This window comes from Pseudophryne corroboree, chromosome 2, assembly GCF_028390025.1.
Source record: "Pseudophryne corroboree isolate aPseCor3 chromosome 2, aPseCor3.hap2, whole genome shotgun sequence".
Lineage (NCBI taxonomy): Eukaryota > Metazoa > Chordata > Amphibia > Anura > Myobatrachidae > Pseudophryne > Pseudophryne corroboree.
The window spans coordinates 342047616-342069192 of record NC_086445.1 but is presented as its reverse complement, the minus strand read 5'-3'; the positions used below and the strand labels follow the sequence as shown (position 1 = coordinate 342069192).

Here is a 21577-nt window from a genome sequence, read left to right as displayed (position 1 = left end):
ACTGAAGAAATAACTTCACATGCTGCATAAAAGTTGGATCATTGAAGAACAGATCTTTCTCCTGCATGAACATAAAAATATTCGTGTATGTCGGGGAGACATTTGATCCCATAGCACAGCCTGCTAGTTGAATATAATACTGACCATCGAATAGAAAATAATTACGATGTAAGACCAGTGATAATAACTGTATAACAAATGGCACTGCTGGGCCGCTATAGGAGTCATTTCCACGTAAAAATGAGTCCACTGCTGCTAATCCCTGATCATGGGGGATTGACGTGTACAACAACTTGTTTGCTCATATATGGTCTATATTTGGTATACCGGTTACCTTATAGTTTCCTGTATCCTTGTTCTGGGCTCTACAGTCCAACCCACACACTGTTTTACAGTGTGTTTTTAACCCCTTATCTATGCTGTTCACTTGGGCGTTTCTATTAACAGTTCGTTTGCGGGCGCTGGTGATGGGGCTGGGGGGTTAGCATGACCGGGTTCGGAAGAGCAGTGACGCATCTCGCGTCCTGGCAACTGACGGAGCCGCGTCTTGATGCCTTAGCAACAGCGCAACGGCACGGTGGTGCGCCGGACGGTGACGTCACTGGGGTGCGTCGCGCTGCGCCGGCGGCCGTCCCGGCGCTCACACACGGTGGGGTCGTTTGGTGCTTGGTGCCTTTATAAGCTGGGTAAGTCACTTTGTGTGTTATGTTTGTCACTTCTTTGGTCTACATGCATCCTGAAGACGGTGTACTAACACCGAAACGTTGATGGAATCTTAAAGAGAATTTATTATTGGAGAACACATGCTCTGCAAAAATCCTGTGAGTGCCGTCCTTTTTTCTTTGGGATTTACATGTTCACTGCATATGTGAATGGACTGCAGCACCTAGGTATTTATTTGTGGTTTATTGAGTGCCGATATATGTGGGATTATATATATATATATATATATATAATGGGCGTGTGTAAAGTGAGTTGCTTAAAATTTCTGTGTTTTCCCTGTCAGAAATCTGCCCTTTTTAACAATGTTGGTGGGGGTTTAGTACACGTGTGTCGACATATGTCAGTGCTCTACCACAAACAGATAGGGGAATCCCTCTGTCGGCTTTGCCGACTTCAGATGGTACTTGATTCATGTGATTAAGTGTCAGTAGGTCAGTAGTGTAAGCTTTTCTAAAGTACACACTGTTTGGGAGACACAGACGTATGTGGGTGACCCTGTCGGCACCAACTATTAGGACTGGGTGTACAATAATGTAAAAACCTATACCTGTATGTTTATATATGTATGGTACGTTTGCATTGAGCTGTAACTCGAGTACAATAGTATTTGTGGGGGCGTCCTAGTTAACTTAGGTATATGTTTCCCTCAGACCCCTCGGGGTCACAAAAGTGTTATTTTGCCCAGTTACTACTCCCTGTTGTCGACACGAATACTGTGTTCTATGTCGGCCATAATGTTTCCTGATTAGATCCGCAACATTGGCATTCAGTACGTGTTCATATACATTCAGAACACATTAAGGTCACTAGGGACCCTGATGTTCCTGACAGATTTTATATATATATATGAGATGTATATATAAATATATGTGTATATATGTGTATTTAAATGTGTACGTTTATATTACAGTTTATTCTGAATGCTGAAGTAAAGCTATTCCTTCTCATGTGCTGGTCGCTCTGTTGATGAAGCTCTAGGTCAGCCGTGACAAGATGGTCTCGAATCCTCGCGAGGAGTCGGAGTGTTTATTCTTCTCCCGCCGTGGATAGAATAAAGTGAATGTCAACCCCTGGTCTGCACGGGGCCCTGTCACAAAGGATCGTATACAGGAAGCTAAGTGATATTTTACTTATATGCTTTGTTGATGTTTGCATTACATACGCATTGGGGGAGTGCTTGTATTCAGAAATGGTCGGTTACCTTGTTATCCGATATAATTACCCTGGGGAGAAATGGGATATTCCTTGGGTCTTATCTAGTACATTGCAGCTTGCTGCCGTGCGACTACAAGAGGTATGCGCTGACTCCGAGAAATACGGGGGTATCTTCCCTATGCAGGGATAATCTGGTTTGGGGATGACTTGGTTAAGTTGATCTCGCCAGATACCACTGGTAAGTCTACCTTCTTGTGCTATGTTCCATCACAAAGGTTGGTGACGCATTTGTTGTGGGATGCAGTCATTTTGACCAGTTGGATACCGTTGTTATTCCCCTTCTTTGTAGGGAGAGGGAGGTGAAAAGGTAAGCAGCCTTTTCAACTTCACAGAACCTGATATCGTCCTCTGTGTCTACCAACCGCAGGTCGCTGGGTCTGTCTTGCTGTAGCCCACACCGGTGGGAACTCATCTAATTCTCTTCAGTCAGTCCTAGAATGGACTTGACACAGTGAGTTAAGAATAGAGTCCAAAGGGGGACATACTCGAGTTGTCCAAATGATTCCCCTCACTGAATTTTCAAATAGATCTTACCGATTCTCCTCGGAAGAGGTAGTATGCGACGCCTTACAAGAGTTGGGTCAGGATCAGGACATTGTCCCGCTGTCCCTGTCACAAAAAAAAAAAAAAGCTGTTATTCAAGCTTTTTCGTGCTTCTGAACCAGGACAGTTCGGTCAGAACAATTCCATAAAAGATTTCTACTCAAGAAAATGAAGTACAAGATGGCAGGGATCTCCAACCTGTAAAAGAAGAAAGAGGGTTTAAATGCGGTCATCCGCATTAAGCTTACCTAGTTTTGCTATTCAGGATTGTCTTTGCCATTTCACCGGAGTGATAGCAGTATGATGGTTTTCCTTCTATAGTAAGAACCATTATTATCCTGTACTGGGACGCTCTCCTGACTACGGCGAGGTCAAGAAACAAGTGGTACAATTCGTTGTTTCTCTCTGACAGTTCTTCAAGACAAAGAATCGCTGTTGATCCCTCCGACGCAGAGGTCGGAGTTGGGAATAAGATTAGATACTGATCTGTTAAGAGTTTGTTTTTTCCTGTGGAAAGAGATCTGATGATCCAGAGTCGGATCAGATTTGCAACAGGGTAAACCCGTCAATACGTTCCGTTGATGCAGAAGATGGTTGCGGCCTAGGAGGCCATTCAGTGAGCAGGTCAAATGTCAGAGTTTGTTTTGCGGGACCAGTTGGACAGGTGGTCCGGGTCTTACCTGCACATGCACCAGAAAATAATCCTATTTTCCAGGACCAGGATATATCTCCTGTGGTGGCTTCACAGTTCTCACCTCCTAGAGGGACGAAAGTTCGGGATCCAGGATTAGATCCTGGGGTCCATGGATACAAGTCTCCGAGGCTGGGGAGCAGTCTTTCCAGTGGAAAAGTTTCCAGGGGGAAAGGATCAAGCCGGGAAGCTTGTCTGCAATAAGCATTCTTGGATTAAGAGCTATTTACAACGGAACATCTTCTTCGTGTTCTGCCCATCTTATTTCTGTCGGACGACTAAACAGCAGTGGCGTAAGTAAGCCGCTTGGGCGGAATGAGATGCAAAGCGCAAAAGTTTCCGAGGAGCGGAAAGGCATGTAAACGCTCTGTTAGAGGTCGTCGTTCCGGTTGAAGACAACGGAGAAATAGTTTTCCTCAGCAGACACGATCTCCATCCAGGAGAGTGGGGTCTTCATCAAGATGTTTTCACAGAAGTGACAAGTCTTTGGGGAATTCCTCGATTTAGACATGATGGCGTCTCTCCTCAACATGAAACTTCAGGGATATTGTTCCAGGTCAAGGGACACTCAAGCTATAGCGGTGGACGCTCTCGTGACACCTTGGGTGTTTCAGTCGGCCTATGTGTTCCCTCCACTTTCACTCTTTCCGAAGGTGATAAACATAAGAAAAACAAAGGCTTGGTATCCAGATCTTCATGACTTACTCATAGAAGATCCCTGGCCTCTTCTTCTGCAAGAGGACCTGTTACAGCAAGGACCGGGCGTCTATCACGACTTACCGGGGCTGCGTTTGACGACTTGGTGTTTGAACGCCATATCCTAGCCCGAAAGAATATTCCCGGTGAAGTCATTCCCACATTGCTTCAGGCTAGGAACGAAGTAACGGCGAAGCTTTACCACCGTATTTGGAGGAAGTATGTGTCTTGGTGTGAATCCAAGAAGGCTCCTACGGAAGATTTTCAGCTGGGTCGTTTTCTCCAATTTTTGCAAGCAGGTGTGGATGCAGGCCTATAGTTAGTCTTCATTACAGTGCAGATTTCGCCCTTCTCAATTTTCTTTAAATAAGAATTGGCCACCTTTTCAGAAGTTCAGACTTTCGTGAGAGGGGTGCTGCACATTCAGCCTCCATTTGTGCCCCCAGTGGCACCAGGGGACCTTAACGTGGTATTGCAGTTTCTTATGTCACACTTGTTGGAACCTTTACGAAAGCTTGGGTAAAAATTTCTCACTTGGTAAGTGGCCATGCTATTGGTCTTGGCGTCCGCAAGGCGGGTGTCGAAATTGGCGGCTTTGTCTCACAAGAGCCCTATTTGATCTTCCATGTAGATAGAGCAGAATTGAGTACTCAGCAACAACAATTCTGCCAAAAGTGGTTTCTGCGTTTCGCAGGAACCAGCCTATTGTGGTGCCTGGGGCTATTTAAGCCTTGGCTGATTCGAAGTCTCTCGATGTAGTCAGAGCTTTGAATATTTATGTCGCCAGAACGGCTCAGATTGGGGAAACAGTCGCTCTGTTTATCCTGTATGCTCCCAACAATAGTGGGGCCCCTGCTTCTAAGCAGTCTGTTACACGCTGGATCTGTGATACAATTCGGCATGCTCATTCTACGGCTGGATTGCCGGTACCGAAGTCGGTGAAGGCCCATTCTACCAGGTCGGTGGGCTCTTCTTGGGGCAGATGCCTGAGGAGTTTTGGCGGTTCAACTTTGCCGAGCGGCTACTTGGTCGGGTTCAAACACACTTGATCAGTTCTACAAGTTTGATACCATGGCTGATGAGGACCTCATGTTTGCTCAATCGGTGCTGCAGAGTCGTCCGCACTCTCCCGCCCGGTCTGGAGCTTTGGTATAGACCCCATGGTCCTTTTGGAGTCCCCTGCATCCTATAGGACATATGAGAAAATAGGATTTTAATACCCACCAGTAAATCCTTTTCTCTTAGTCCGTAGAGGATGCTGGGCGTCCGTCCCAGTGCGTACTATATCTGCAGCTATTGGTTGTCGTTACACTCAAGTGGTGTTTCTTTCAGTCAAGTCTGTTGCTGCTGTTATTCATGCCATGGCATGCGGTATGTGATTATTGGTTGTGTTTACACACAGGTTGTGTTACATTTTGGGCAGCATATTGCTGTATGTTTTTTCCATGCTGTCAGCTGGTGTTCTATTGAATGCCACGTTCTGCGGCATGTTCGAGGTGTGAGCTGGTATGACACTCACCATGTTTAAACAATAAATTCTTTCCTCGAAATGTCCGTCTCCCTGTGCACAGTTTTCTGAGGTCTGGAGGAGGGGCATAGAGGTTGGAGCCAGTTCACACCCATTCAAAGTCTTATAGTGTGCCCATGTCTCCTGCGGATCCCGTCTATACCCCATGGTCTTTTTGGAGTCCCCAGCATCCTCTACGGACTAAGAGAAAAGGATTTACCGGTAGGTATTAAAATCCTATTGTTAAATATCACATTTACTATACTGCTATACCCAGGATTCAAACCTATAACTTGTTGAACTCGAATCAAACACCCTACTCATTGAGCTATTTGATCCTGCATAAAAATTATGAACACTATATGAAGCTACTGGTACTTTGTAAAAAAAAAAAAAAAAATCAGCATTGCAATTGAGCAGGTCCATGTAGTGTGCAGCCACACATCCAATCTTCTGCAGACACAAACTACATAGATTTGCTCAGCTGTAATGCTGATCATATTTCACAAAAAGGGGGGAAGCTGCAAGTGAAAGTAATTAAAACAGATAATTGACAAGTGCTTCCAACAGCACCTCCTACTCTGCAGCGCTATATGCAGTGCCCCATCCGCACACACCTAGTTATGGCCCTGATTATCTGACTGAGGTATACCTAGGCTTTAACAAATGTACAAATTAAATAATAGATAAAAAATATTAAATTGATCAAAACATAAAACAAACCTCTAGTTGTAATTCTTATTAGAGTATCAGACCTTAAGCAATTATATGCCTATAATTGGGAAAAGTAGCCACGTAAATCATTCTCCCAGAAAGCTTCCTCGGTATAGCAAGATATGGTAAAATAAAAAAAAAATGGCTTTGTTATAGTCTCTTTCTCTGGTTTACATTGAGCTGATATCTTCAGTTATAAAAATAGAACCTAGCTTTCAGTGAAGTCAGTAACTTTTCATCTTGTCATACTTTGTTTTTCCTACAACAGACTGGAGGCAGAAAAGTCAGGATTTTGCTGGCAAATAAATATTGCATAGTGAAGACGTGTGCATGTGACCAGTGCACAGGTGGTGCAAAAAGTGTTGCATCTATAAACACAGTGAACTGGGGACGGTGAGAGATGTATGCTAAAACAAAGACCAATTTCATTTATTTTCCAGAATGTATTAAATCCAAAGCAAACAAAAGTCATAATAAACAATGCCTAATATAGTGATTTAGAATAAGTTATGTTTTCCCTAATAAATAAAGTGCTTATCTGAAACTACTGTAGGTAACCATCAACACATCTTCGCTGTATGAATCTCACATATAAAAACCTTAGCGCACATGCTAACCCTGTGATTGGATGTTGATATCTGATTAATAGGAGACCCTGTGATAGATCCCAGATTGCAAAATCAGCATTTGCTACCTGGCGTTTAAAAGAAAAAATATCTTGACGTATTTTACTTGGAAACGTTCCACAGTTTGAAATCACACACACAAAAGCATTTAAAATTGCACTTTGGATTAAACAAACACACGTACTGTCATAAGATTTAATTTCCCCTGTTTGAGATAATTTTTTGTTACATTTACTTTCAACTATAAGTACTATTCACAGCTTCAGGATCATAATTCTTATCTGAGGCACTCCTGCAAGTTTTAAAGTATGTGTTCACGTTCAGTATAATGATCTTCCTACCAGCAGTATGTGTGCAGATTCAGAGGTACTGCCACTCACATCATATCATGCTAAGAAAACCTATTCCACAAATGTCAGCCTCAACAAGCTGGGTCTTGATTAAAATGGAGGGGACTGATCCATCGCTTGTTTGTAGCTTCTTAAGAGAAGGGCTATCAATCCTCTCTGTAATTAGGTGATTCATTTCTGTACTATCAGGTCATCCAAAAATAGTCTGCACAGCTTGAAAAGATTATAGTTGAAGAGACTGCTCTCAGTTACTGGTGAATGTAATTTGGTCCAAATAATTGTGTGACACTGCTTATACTAGATACACTGATATTTAAACCACCATTCTTGGCAGCTAACAAACGTAAAGGAAAAAACTGTAGTATACGTATATGGACAGCAACATTTGTATACAGTTATTTAATATAAGTCTGGCTTGGGGAGCCTGTTGCCAAAATCCTTTGATTCTATTAGTGTGACCATATATATATATATATATATATATATATATATATATATATATATATCTCAATCATCTTTTTTAATAGTGACAGCTCTAAATATTACCATGGATCATATAGTCATACTCGGCTGTGGGTACTTAGGGGTCTATTTACTAAGCCTTAGATGGAGATAAAGTACCAGCCAATCCACTCCTAACTGATATTTCATGGGCTGGGTTTGAAAAATGACAGTTAGGAGCTGATTGGCTGATACTTTATCTCCAGCGACTTTATCTCCATCCAAGGCTTAGTAAATAGACCCCTTAATAACTGGAGCAATTAATTTTTTCTTCGGTGCGGGGACAGCTGCTATGAAAAATCAGCTGTCCTTGCGATCAGTGATACTACTACCAAAGTAGCTGTGTTACTTATCACGGAGGTGCTGGCCAACTGTGTACACGTGACCTGAGGTCACACATGTACGGCTGCAGGGCACTCAGTGCGGAGTTTGCTGAGGGATCCCCTTGGATTCCTCTTCACATCCCCGGACCTCCTTACCATAGGAAGGAGCGGGGCTTCGGGAATCAATGCAATCGTAACATGTTGTTGGTTCCTGGAGGCAAACTCGACAAACTTTCAATTCGCGGAGTTTACTGAATACTATCAGGTCCCTAATAATGAATGGGCCTGTTACTAGCATTTCCTCATGTGTAACAGTTCCATTAGTGATGATGAATTGGCCCATATGTCTTTATATACAGAATTTCCTATTTAAAAATCCTGTACATGCTTTTTTATTATATTTTGGATCACATATTTAATGATGTTATTAGCACATTCATTTATTTTTCAGTTCTACTGTATATCACAGGACATTTTGTAACATACAAAATATAGTGATCATTATTTCTCTATCGTCCTAGTGGATGCTGGGGTTCCTGAAAGGACCATGGGGAATAGCGGCTCCGCAGGAGACAGGGCACAAAAAGTAAAGCTTTTTCCGATCAGGTGGTGTGCACTGGCTCCTCCCCCTATGACCCTCCTCCAGACTCCAGTTAGATTTTTGTGCCCGGCCGAGAAGGGTGCAATCTAGGTGGCTCTCCTAAAGAGCTGCTTAGAAAAAGTTTAGCTAGGTTTTTTATTTTACAGTGATTCCTGCTGGCAACAGGATCACTGCAGCGAGGGACTGAGGGGAGAAGGAGTCAACTCACCTGCGTGCAGGATGGATTGGCTTCTTGGCTACTGGACATCAAGCTCCAGAGGGACGATTACAGGTACAGCCTGGATGGTCACCGGAGCCACGCCGCCGGCCCCCTTGCAGATGCTGAAGTCAGAAGAGGTCCAGAATCGGCGGCTGAAGACTCCTGCAGTCTTCAAAAGGTAGCGCACAGCACTGCAGCTGTGCGCCATTTTCCTCTCAGCACACTTCACACGGCAGTCACTGAGGGTGCAGGGCGCTGGGAGGGGGGCGCCCTGGGAGGCAAATGATTACCTATAAAGGCTAAAAATACCTCACATATAGCCCTAGAGGCTATATGGAGATATTTAACCCCTGCCTAATTTTTCTAAATAGCGGGAGACGAGCCCGCCAGAAAAGGGGCGGGGCCTATCTCCTCAGCACACGGCGCCATTTCCTCTCACAGCTCCGCTGGTCAGGACGGCTCCCAAGTCTCTCCCCTGCACTGCACTACAGAAACAGGGTAAAACAGAGAGGGGGGGGCACATTTATGGCGATAGTTTGATATAACAAAGCAGCTATAAGGGAGCAATTATTATAAGGCTATCCCTGATATATATATAGCGCTTTTGGTGTGTGCTGGCAAACTCTCCCTCTGTCTCCCCAAAGGGCTAGTGGGTCCTGTCTTCGTTAGGAGCATTCCCTGTGTGTCTGCTGTGTGTCGGTACGTGTGTGTCGACATGTATGAGGACGATATTGGTGTGGAGGCGGAGCAATTGCCAAATATGAGGATGTCACCCCCTAGGGAGTCGACACCAGAATGGATGCCTTTATTTATGGAACTACGGGATAGTGTCAACACGCTAAAGCAGTCGTTTGACGACATGAGGCGGCCGGACAATCAATTAGTGCCTGTCCAGGCGACTCAAACACCGTCAGGGGCTGTGAAACGCCCTTTGCCTCAGTCGGTCGACACAGACCCAGACACAGGCGATGACTCCAGTGGTGACGGTGACGAATCAACCGTATTTTCCAGTAGGGCCACACGTTATATGATTTTGGCAATGAAGGAGGCGTTACATTTAGCTGATACTACAGGTACCACTAAACAGGGTATTATGTGGGGTATGAAAAAACTACCTATAGTTTTTCCTGAATCAGAAGAATTAAATGACGTGTGTAATGAAGCGTGGGTTGCCCCTGATAAAAAGCTGATAATTTCAAAGAAATTATTGGCATTATACCCTTTCCCGCCAGAGGTTAGGGAGCGCTGGGAAACACCTCCTAGGGCGGACAAGGCGCTAACACGCTTATCTAAACAAGTGGCGTTACCCTCTCCTGAGACGGCCGCACTTAAAGATCCATCAGATAGGAGGATGGAAAATATCCAAAAAAGTATATACACACATGCAGGTGTTATACTACGACCAGCTGTAGCGACTGCCTGGATGGGCAGTGCTGGGGTAGTTTGGTCAGAGTCCCTGATTGAAAATATTGATACCCTGGACAGGGACAATATTTTACTGTCGTTAGAACAAATAAAGGATGCATTTCTTTATATGCGTGATGCACAGAGGGATATCTGCACACTGGCATCACGGGTAAGTGCTATGTCCATTTCGGCCAGAAGAGCTTTATGGACGCGACAGTGGACAGGCGATGCGGATTCAAAACGGCATATGGAAGTTTTGCCGTATAAAGGGGAGGAGTTATTTGGAGTCGGTCTATCAGATTTGGTGGCCACGGCTACAGCCAGGAAATCCACCTTTCTACCTCAAGTCACTCCCCAACAGAAAAAGGCACCGACTTTTCAACCGCAGCCCTTTCGTTCCTTTAAAAATAAGAGAGCAAAGGGCTATTCATATCTGCCACGAGGCAAAGGTCGAGGGAAGAGACAGCAACACGCAGCTCCTTCCCAGGAACAGAAGCCCTCCCCGGCTTCTACAAAAGCCTCAGCATGACGCTGGGGCTTCTCAAGCGGACTCGGGGACGGTGGGCGGTCGTCTCAAAAATTACAGCGCGCAGTGGGCTCACTCGCAGGTAGATCCCTGGATCCTGCAGATAATATCTCAAGGGTACAGGTTGGAATTAGAGACGGATCCACCTCGCCGTTTCCTGAAGTCTGCTTTACCAACGTCCCCCTCCGAAAGGGAGACGGTTTTGGAAGCCATTCACAAGCTGTACTCTCAGCAGGTGATAGTCAAGGTACCTCTTCTACAACAAGGGAAGGGGTATTATTCCACTCTTTTTGTGGTACCGAAGCCGGATGGCTCGGTAAGGCCTATTCTAAATCTGAAGTCCTTGAACATGTACATAAAGAAGTTCAAGTTCAAAATGGAGTCACTCAGAGCAGTGATAGCGAACCTGGAAGAGGGGGACTTTATGGTATCCTTGGACATCAAGGATGCGTATCTCCACGTTCCAATTTACCCCTCACACCAGGGGTACCTCAGGTTCGTTGTACAAAACTGTCACTATCAGTTTCAGACGCTGCCGTTCGGATTGTCCACGGCACCTCGGATCTTTACAAAGGTAATGGCCGAGATGATGATTCTTCTTCGAAGAAAAGGCGTATTAATTATCCCATACTTGGACGATCTCCTAATAAGGGCGAGGTCCAGAGAACAGCTAGAGATGGGATTAGCACTGTCTCAAGAAGTGCTAAAACAGCACGGGTGGATTCTGAATATTCCAAAATCCCAGTTAATGCCGACAACTCGTCTGCTGTTCCTAGGGATGATTCTGGACACGGTTCAGAAAAAGGTTTTTCTCCCGGAGGAAAAAGCCAAGGAGTTATCCGAGCTTGTCAGGAACCTCCTAAAACCAGGAAAGGTGTCTGTACATCAATGCACAAGAGTCCTGGGAAAAATGGTGGCTTCTTACGAAGCAATTCCATTCGGCAGATTCCACGCAAGAATTTTCCAAAGGGATCTGTTGGACAAATGGTCAGGGTCGCATCTTCAGATGCACCTACGGATAACCCTGTCTCCAAGGACAAGGGTGTCTCTTCTGTGGTGGTTGCAGAGTCCTCATCTATTGGAGGGCCGCAGATTCGGCATACAGGATTGGATCCTGGTGACCACGGACGCCAGCCTGAGAGGCTGGGGAGCAGTCACACAAGGAAGAAACTTCCAGGGAGTTTGGACAAGCCTGGAAACGTCTCTTCACATAAACATTCTGGAACTAAGAGCAATATACAATGCTCTAAGCCAGGCAGAACCTCTGCTTCAGGGAAAACCGGTGTTGATCCAGTCGGACAACATCACGGCAGTCGCCCATGTGAACAGACAGGGCGGCACAAGAAGCAGGAGTGCAATGGCAGAAGCTGCAAGGATTCTTCGCTGGGCAGAGAATCATGTGATAGCACTGTCAGCAGTGTTCATCCCGGGAGTGGACAACTGGGAAGCAGACTTCCTCAGCAGACACGATCTTCACCCGGGAGAGTGGGGACTTCATCCAGAAGTCTTCCACATGCTGGTAACCCGTTGGGAAAGACCAATGGTGGACATGATGGCGTCTCGCCTCAACAAAAAACTGGACAGGTATTGCGCCAGGTCAAGAGATCCGCAGGCAATAGCTGTGGACGCGCTGGTAACGCCTTGGGTGTACCAGTCGGTGTATGTGTTTCCTCCTCTGCCTCTCATACCAAAAGTATTGAGAATTATACGGCAAAGAGGCGTAAGAACGATACTAGTGGTTCCGGATTGGCCAAGAAGGACTTGGTACCCGGAACTTCAAGAGATGATCACGGAAGATCCGTGGCCTCTACCTCTAAGGAGGGACTTGCTTCAGCAGGGTCCCTGTCTGTTTCAAGACTTACCGCGGCTGCGTTTGACGGCATGGCGGTTGAACGCCGGATCCTAATGGAAAAAGGCATGCCGGAAGAAGTCATTCCTACTTTGATTAAAGCAAGGAAAGAAGTAACCGTGCAACATTATCACCGAATTTGGCGAAAATATGTTGCGTGGTGCGAAGATCGGAGTGCTCCGACGGAGGAATTTCAACTGGGTCGATTCCTACATTTCCTGCAATCAGGATTGTCTATGGGTCTCAAATTGGGATCTATTAAGGTTCAAATTTCGGCCCTGTCGATTTTCTTTCAAAAAGAATTGGCTTCAGTCCCTGAAGTCCAGACCTTTGTTAAGGGAGTGCTGCATATACAGCCCCCTGTGGTGCCTCCAGTGGCACCGTGGGATCTCAATGTAGTTTTGGATTTTCTAAAATCTCATTGGTTTGAACCACTAAATAAGGTGGATTTGAAATATCTCACTTGGAAAGTGACCATGCTTCTAGCCCTGGCTTCTGCCAGGAGAGTGTCAGAATTGGCAGCTTTATCTTACAAAAGCCCATATCTGATTTTCCATTCGGACAGGGCAGAACTGCGGACTCGTCCGCATTTTCTCCCTAAGGTGGTGTCAGCATTTCATCTGAACCAGCCTATTGTAGTGCCTGCGGCTACAAGTGACTTGGAGGACTCCAAGTTACTGGACGTTGTCAGAGCATTAAAAATATATATTGCAAGAACAGCTGGAGTCAGAAAATCTGACTCGTTGTTTATATTGTATGCACCCAACAAGATGGGTGCTCCTGCGTCTAAGCAGACGATTGCTCGTTGGATCTGTAGCACAATCCAACTGGCACATTCTGTGGCAGGCCTGCCACAGCCTAAATCTGTAAAGGCCCACTCCACAAGGAAGGTGGGCTCATCTTGGGCGGCTGCCCGAGGGGTCTCGGCATTACAACTTTGCCGAGCAGCTACGTGGTCAGGGGAGAACACGTTTGTAAAATTTTACAAATTTGATACTCTGGCTAAGGAGGACCTGGAGTTCTCTCATTCGGTGCTGCAGAGTCATCCGCACTCTCCCGCCCGTTTGGGAGCTTTGGTATAATCCCCATGGTCCTTTCAGGAACCCCAGCATCCACTAGGACGATAGAGAAAATAAGATTTTACTTACCGATAAATCTATTTCTCGGAGTCCGTAGTGGATGCTGGGCGCCCATCCCAAGTGCGGATTATCTGCATAAATTGTACATAGTTATTGTTAACTAATTCGGGTTATTGTTGTAGGAAGCCATCTTTCAGAGGCTCCGCTGTTATCATACTGTTAACTGGGTTTAGATCACAAGTTGTACGGTGTGATTGGTGTGGCTGGTATGAGTCTTACCCGGGATTCAAAATCCTCCCTTATTGTGTACGCTCGTCCGGGCACAGTACCTAACTGGAGTCTGGAGGAGGGTCATAGGGGGAGGAGCCAGTGCACACCACCTGATCGGAAAAAGCTTTACTTTTTGTGCCCTGTCTCCTGCGGAGCCGCTATTCCCCATGGTCCTTTCAGGAACCCCAGCATCCACTACGGACTCCGAGAAATAGATTTATCGGTAAGTAAAATCTTATTTTTCGTACTTGCAGACAACATGACATTGGAAAAGATATGTACTACACTACTTACACTCTGAGGTGTGCAATTGCTGAGTCCGATGGTAGGGTCGTGCAGGTTCTTCATCTGTTTCGTGTCTGGCTCGTAATCGCTACATATACTTTATTTGCAACGTGGCATGTAAATCTGTATCAGATAAACATAGGCTATTCTTTTTTTCTCAGAAAAATAATTATATTTATATTGGAGGATTTTTGTATATACCAATTTCACATGGTTATAAGTTTATTTATTAACAGTTACTTACATAGTGGCAGCATATTCCATTGCGCGTTACAATTGGGAACAGAACATTAAGAGAGTGGACCAGTGGAGGTATCCAATTAGACATGGGAATTTACGGCAAATAATTGACTTGCTCGGGGGCTAACCTTTCAGCCCCGATGACTGCACTTATCAGGGATTTTGTTTTGCCTAACTAAGCATTTTTAGAGTTATCGCAGCCGCGGAAACACACAGGTCCACAGCTTTTTGCGGATCCTATGTGTTTTCACGTGAAAAAGGGTAATTTTGTCGCGGAAAATGGGCTGTAACTGAGTAGCCGATAATGACCATCAGGCAAGAATCGTGAAAAAGACACTTACCACGACTAACAGGATACCCACAAGCTTACACTCTATAGGCATGCCTTGGTGTATACTGCTTTAAGTGCCATTGCTTAGTTCTTTACAGTAAGAACCATTTATGTCCAAAACTAAAAGTATGCATTGCAGATGGTTGTTCAGTTTCCATTGCTACAAGATAAAAAATGAAAGCACAGCACATTGCAGTGATGGGAAGTGATAGCAGAGAGCAACACAATAATATACTGCCTTATGCTTCTATCTCTTGGAGCCTGTGTGAAGATTGTCTGACCTAGAACATATTTCTAGCGGCTCTTGCTTTACTCTGTAAATCAGCTTCACATTGTAATTGTATTTGAACTGATGTAGGAATCAATATCATCTACAAGTGTCATGAACAGTAAAGCTGCTGCAGGAAATGGGATACTTCAAAATCCTGTTAGTTCACGCCTGTTGGAGAATTGTGGCTAGGTGTATACGGGTGAGAGAAGCACCTTTTGTATTTAACAATGGAAGAAAGGAGCGCTATAGCAAACATCCACACAATCTTGACTAAAATATAACAATTTATTAACATAAAAGCACAAAACAATGTATACGAGTATGTAAATGACTATAAATCCTGGAGTTAATGGAAATATATCAATTAGACACACATAACTAATTATACTACTAAATTTATAATCCTTTCAATAGTAAAAGGTTCACAACTCTCCAAAACCTGAACATTCACCACAAAGGTCATTATATACAAGTTTTTCAGCATATGATGACAAAGGATTATATGCGTCCCAAGTGGAGAGGTGTGCAATAAGTTTCCGGATGTGCAGTGCATAGATAGAGTAGACACAATCTCATTGTTTGGTTGTGAACTGAAATCTCTGATTATAGTTCTTGTGAAATGTCAATGCACAGAAGTTGTCATGTTCACTTCCTTCATAAACTCGTTAAAGAGCTCAACAGAGGCCACTGGAAACACATGGTCTTCTATGACTACAAGAATGGTCTGCGACAACAGGAGAATTCTAACTGACTGCGAGCTGCTTTTGGGGAGGAAGCACCATCCCAAATAAATTTTTTGTTTTTTTTAGAGGTTTTCAGAATATTGGCGCAGGAGATGGACCTTTGAAGACGAAGAGTGCTGCGTCAGACCTGTGTCCGCCATCACCAAGGACAATGTTGCTGCCATGAGGGCCATAGTTGAATTGGACACCAGGGTAACAGTGGCCTAGTTAGAGAAGGCAATCAGCATCTCATTGGGATCCATCTGTTTGATACTCCACAGAAAGCTTAGCCTGAGCAAGGTTTTGCAGGCTGGTTGTCCCATCAACTGACTCAGTGTCGCAAAATGCTAGCCAGGTTTGATGGCAGTCACTGAAGCTCCGTCTGGGAGATCATCAGTGGCAATGAATCCTGGATCAACAGTTTTGACCCCCAGAAAAACAACAGTCAGCCTAGTGGATCCCAGTTGCAGGTGCGCCGCCACAGAAGTTTCATTGTGATTGCAGCGTGGTAAAGCAGATGGTCACTGTTTTGTGGCCAAGGCTGATCATGTAGCTAACATACCACTTGTGCAGCAGCACACCGTCACTGTGGATTGGTACACCAACCAATGCCTGCCACATGATGCTGGCCATTTCCAGGCACCACCCAAGAACTCACGCACTTGGTGCCCTTCTCCATCATGACAATTCACCTGCTCACAAGTCTAGGAAAGTGGTGGATTTTCTGGCATATGAATGCATCCAGGAGCTTGGTTTTTGTTCCTTTGTGTTTGTGTTGGGCTTCTTTGTGTTCCAACAAATCAAGTGAAGATGCATGGGATTCGTTTTAAGTCATCGGAAGCTGCAGTGGAGACCTTCATCAAGCATGTAGAAGATATACCTGCTTCGGACTGGTACAGCTGCATTCAACAAGTAGTTTGAGTGCATGCAACTTTAAGGGCACTTTAGACGCTCTTACACTTCTACCACCTTGAATACTTACGCCCTAAATCAGGCTTCCAAAAAACTTAAAAATTTGACATACATTTATTCACATTTAAAAGATTACACTTGTAAAAGTGAAACCACATTAAAATTTATAAAGTTCCAGTAGTAGACAATATAAAAATTGTTTGAGGATTTGAGTCTGCAGATGGAAGCTTTTTCTGTGTGGATGTGGACTCTCGATTAGTTTTCCTACGCGTTTCGACTAAAGGACTTCATCAGGGGTATGATCAATAGTAAGATGAATTTTCACAATGCTGTACTCAAGGTATTTAGATATTATTACAGCACTCTTTCACAGGGCAATAGGTGTCCAATACCAATAATGGATCAATTAACATCAAAGATTGGCACAGTTGTCGTAAACTGGAGTATTTGATCCAGAATATAAGCCAATAGCAGATCAATTTTGCTCTGACATAGCCTGAAGGAATGTTTTAGTTCATTACAAGAGTATAGCCTTTAAGCACCATTGATTGTCTAACATTGTTGGACTTGGCACGCCATAACCTAAAAACTGGAATATGATTGAGAGCTGTGGGATAACACATAGCCTATGTTCTAGTCCGGCCTCTAAGCTATTCTTATGCCAATTGTCAAGTCAATTCATTGAAAGGTTTGGCCGTGATTGAGCAAGAAACATACAATGTTTCATATTTATATTGGGTGTGGGGATGGAGCCTGAGTAGGTTTTGAGGTGATAGGGGTGGAGCCTGAGTAGGGCTGGAGAGGGTGGGGGTGAAGCCTGAGTAGGGTTGGAGAGGGTGTGGGTGGATCCTGAATAGGGTGCAAGGCTACACACTGCATTGTGCAGTCCTGTTCCTGAAGACAACAAGGGAGATAGTGTGCCCCAGTGTTAATCTCTGCATGACCTTTTGTGTGTATGTTAGACCCTCCTATATACTGTATGTGTCTCCCTGAGCAACTGTGTGATTGCGTGCTTAAGTACTCCATGACATCCAAACCCTTTTGGAGACTATAGATGTGTGTTATGCCAGTATTCTCTAGATGTAACCTCACTGACACAGGTAGCAGTGGTAATAATGTTATTACATGCCAACGTGTTGAAATCATTAATATCAGCAGTTGATTTTATTTCAGATACAATTATAGTTCATATTATGTCACATAAACATTTATTTATTTATGTGAGGTATCTTTTGTGTGCCCTCTCTTTTAGACATATGGGAACAGATTCTCCATCAGATCAAGAAGAGGTGATCGTGGTACTCCGTAACTTCAACAGTAAAATTATTAAAGTTCACGTAAGTAATCTATAGCTACTTAACAGGCTAAATGGTTTTCTGTTTTTACATGGAGCTGCGTCATCAGATGATACTGTCTTTTAATACTGTATATTTTGGGGAAGAGATCCAGACCAAGAACGTTTTGAAGTTTTATTTTTGACAATAGGATATTGTTGATATATTTTGTAAAAGCGTCTTCATCCATTTATTATAGGAATACTTACAGTACTTCTGCTTTACATTATTGTCAGCCTCTTCAATCACATTTGCTGCCAGGTCCTCCCTAATGTTAGTGGCATTCAATTTAAAGGAGAAAATGGGACCGAATGAGCAATTTTCTGCATTTGGAAAATACATATTGTCCTTCTTACAGTAGAGGAAAGTATTTTACAGAAGATCCCAGGCACATGTTATGAGTTTAGTGTGCCTGTGTGTAATAGGGGTACTTACTCCTCCCCCATAAGTGACAAGTGGAAAATGTTGAGAAAACGTGACAAGGGGAGAATGGGAATGGCACAGTGGGTATATGCCATCCCTGTTCCCTCTTATGATGTATGATCCACCCACTATTTTCCCTTTGTTACCCAAGATGTACTTGGAGCCTTCACTACCTGCTGCTGTGGTTATTTTAACTATTACTATAGTGTACAATCTTGGCATTTTGGGTCTCTGTTTGGAAAAGGTATAGGCACTACTCACCTTCTGGAAAGCGAAGCAATGAGACACTCCAATCATCCCTCAACTTGATTATACTTTTAATAAATAAGCTGCCTTCCTTCCCAACTATTCCATCATTAAACTCTTGGCCCCAACATTTAGTACAGAGAACCCACAGTGCATTATTTATGTCTACAATAGTCATCCCAAATGACACTGAGAGCCCCACATTAAATAGAGACCACAACTTAAAATAATAGCAGACACATTACATTAATAACCCTAATGCATTACATGTATGCAACCGCATTACGTTAATAACGCCCACCAGCATCATTACGTTACATTATAGTCCCACTACATAATAAGACTTATCTTAAAATGCTTTTCTCCTAATATTCTCAAATCTGTTTACATTGTTGTGGAAGTTGGGACAGCCATCTTGAGCAATCTCAGTGCTGCCCGTACCATACGGGCTTGACGCCATTATCCCATACCGCATGCACACTGGGATCCATTTTTCAGTGGAAGCTGTTTAAACTACTTGTGTGTTTTTTTGGATACATAGTTAAAGCCATGTCCCCAGTGCTGTCAGGCAGCAATGGTAACCTCTGTGCCATCCTGCTTAATATTCCCTACTAAACTCCACCTTATTAGCCACTGTGGCTCCACGTTACATTAACAACCCTCAATACATTAAATCAATAGCCTACACATGCAACACTAATACCACTCTCACACACACACAAATACTACAGTAATACCCCACACATGTGTATGCGCATTATATTAATACCATCACACTACATTAATGCCAAGCCTTGTATGTATCAATACCTTTTAACCACCACCACCAGCATCCAACATTACATTAATAGAATTCACAATCACACAGAGTACATTAATACCATCCCATACATTGACACATTACATTAAAACCACCTCCCTCACACTCATATTGCATTAATGCCACCCCTGACACACACACACACACACACACACACACACACACACACACACACACACACACACACACTACATAATACGATACTAATGTTAATCTGGGGGTGACAGACACCAATAAGACCCACACACACCTCCTGCCTTGCTAGTACAACTGCATGTACACAATGGGCCAATAAGTTAAGGGGCAGTACAGTATGGGGACACCTGGCTCATGGACCTGTGTGCACTTCACACCCTGCACCTGTATAGTATCTGTGCCACCGGAAGTCCCCTTTATTAAGACGCATTCAACTGTACATTGCCTAAAGGCAATATTTGCTCTTTTCCCTGCCCAAGTCAGAAATCTTTCATAAATTGTCTGTAAATTGTGATATCCTTAAGCGACCTTACAGTAAACAGAACACAATAAAACTGCAAACTTGAGCTTCCTTTTGAAGGTCAGTGTAAGTCATGGAATTGCTTGTGTAAAATTGCTCAAACTACTAGTAAATAGTAATGTAGGTTTTAGCAAATTACACTGCCATATGAAAGGTACAGATTTATGTTCTCATTCTGCTACCAAGGTACAAAAGAAGCCAGATCAAGTACATGCAGATCTCCTGAGCACTGAGCCCGAAGAGAAGACAGGCTTGTGGAATTCAATTATGAGGTACCTATATCTCTAATTTCCTGGGAAATTGAAATGATAAAACAAAGCCTGTAGTAATCCTAGCATGAAGTAGTATTACAAAATTATAGTGTACCAATTTTCTCTTCTCTGCATTTTAAAAGTACATAAACACAATACTGATATATATTTTATGACTGTGTGGAAGAACATTGCTTACTCTTTTAAGGTGATTACCAGTTCATTCACATTTTGAGTGTGACTTTTCCTTTTTTCCTTTTAAAGTGTACCCATCTCTTTCTTGCACAATGGAATCAGCTGTTTTCTGGGCTTAACTGATGTTCATCGCTAGTTATTAACTCAGTAATGTTTATTGACATCACTGTGACATATAGCACTTTTTCACTTGTTCTGTATTCATGGGATGTGAACATTAGTTCAGCCAACCTAATGGTTAAAATGTCCTTTCCCCTAACTGCATGGCAAGGATCCATAATATGTAGAACTGTTTTTCTCTAACGTCCTAGTGGATGCTGGGGACTCCGAAAGGACCATGGGGAATAGCGGCTCCGCAGGAGACTGGGCACAAAAGTAAAAAGCTTTAGGACTACCTGGTGTGCACTGGCTCCTCCCCCTATGACCCTCCTCCAAGCCTCAGTTAGATTTTTGTGCCCGAACGAGAAGGGTGCAATCTAGGTGGCTCTCCTGAGCTGCTTAGAGTAAAAGTTTAAAGTAGGTTTTTTATTTTCAGTGAGACCTGCTGGCAACAGGCTCACTGCAACGAGGGACTAAGGGGAGAAGAAGCGAACTCACCTGCGTGCAGAGTGGATTGGGCTTCTTAGGCTACTGGACATTAGCTCCAGAGGGACGATCACAGGCCCAGCCATGGATGGGTCCCGGAGCCGCGCCGCCGGCCCCCTTACAGAGCCAGAAGACTGAAGAGGTCCGGAAAATCGGCGGCAGAAGACGTCCTGTCTTCAATAAAGTAGCGCACAGCACCGCAGCTGTGCGCCATTGCTCTCAGCACACTTCACACTCCGGTCACTGAGGGTGCAGGGCGCTGGGGGGGGGGGCGCCCTGAGACGCAATAAAAACACCTTTTTTGGCAAAAAATACATCACATATAGCTCCTGGGCTATATGGATGCATTTAACCCCTGCCAATTTTTCCATAAAAAAGCGGGAGAAAGGCCGCCGAAAAAGGGGCGGAGCCTATCTCCTCAGCACACTGGCGCCATTTTTTCCTCACAGCTCCGTTGGAGGAAGGCTCCCTGACTCTCCCCTGCAGTCCTGCACTACAGAAACAGGGTAAAACAAGAGAGGGGGGGCACTAATTTGGCAGATAAATATATACAGCAGCTATATCAGGGAAAAACACTTATATAAGGTTATCCCTATATATATATATATATATATAGCGCTCTGGTGTGTGCTGGCAAACTCTCCCT

General features: G+C 44.0%; 1 protein-coding gene across 1 annotated transcript in view; it reads left to right on the top strand.

Moving 5' to 3' along the window:
* The window catches only part of UGGT2 (UDP-glucose glycoprotein glucosyltransferase 2), an 813961-nt gene that overhangs the window by 616413 nt on the left and 175971 nt on the right, over window positions 1–21577 (top strand). Inside the window, exons 30-31 of the mRNA XM_063953033.1 lie at window positions 17834–17918; window positions 20087–20172. Coding sequence (XP_063809103.1) covers window positions 17834–17918; window positions 20087–20172 — 171 coding nt within the window. The remainder of the gene's footprint in view (window positions 1–17833; window positions 17919–20086; window positions 20173–21577) is intronic.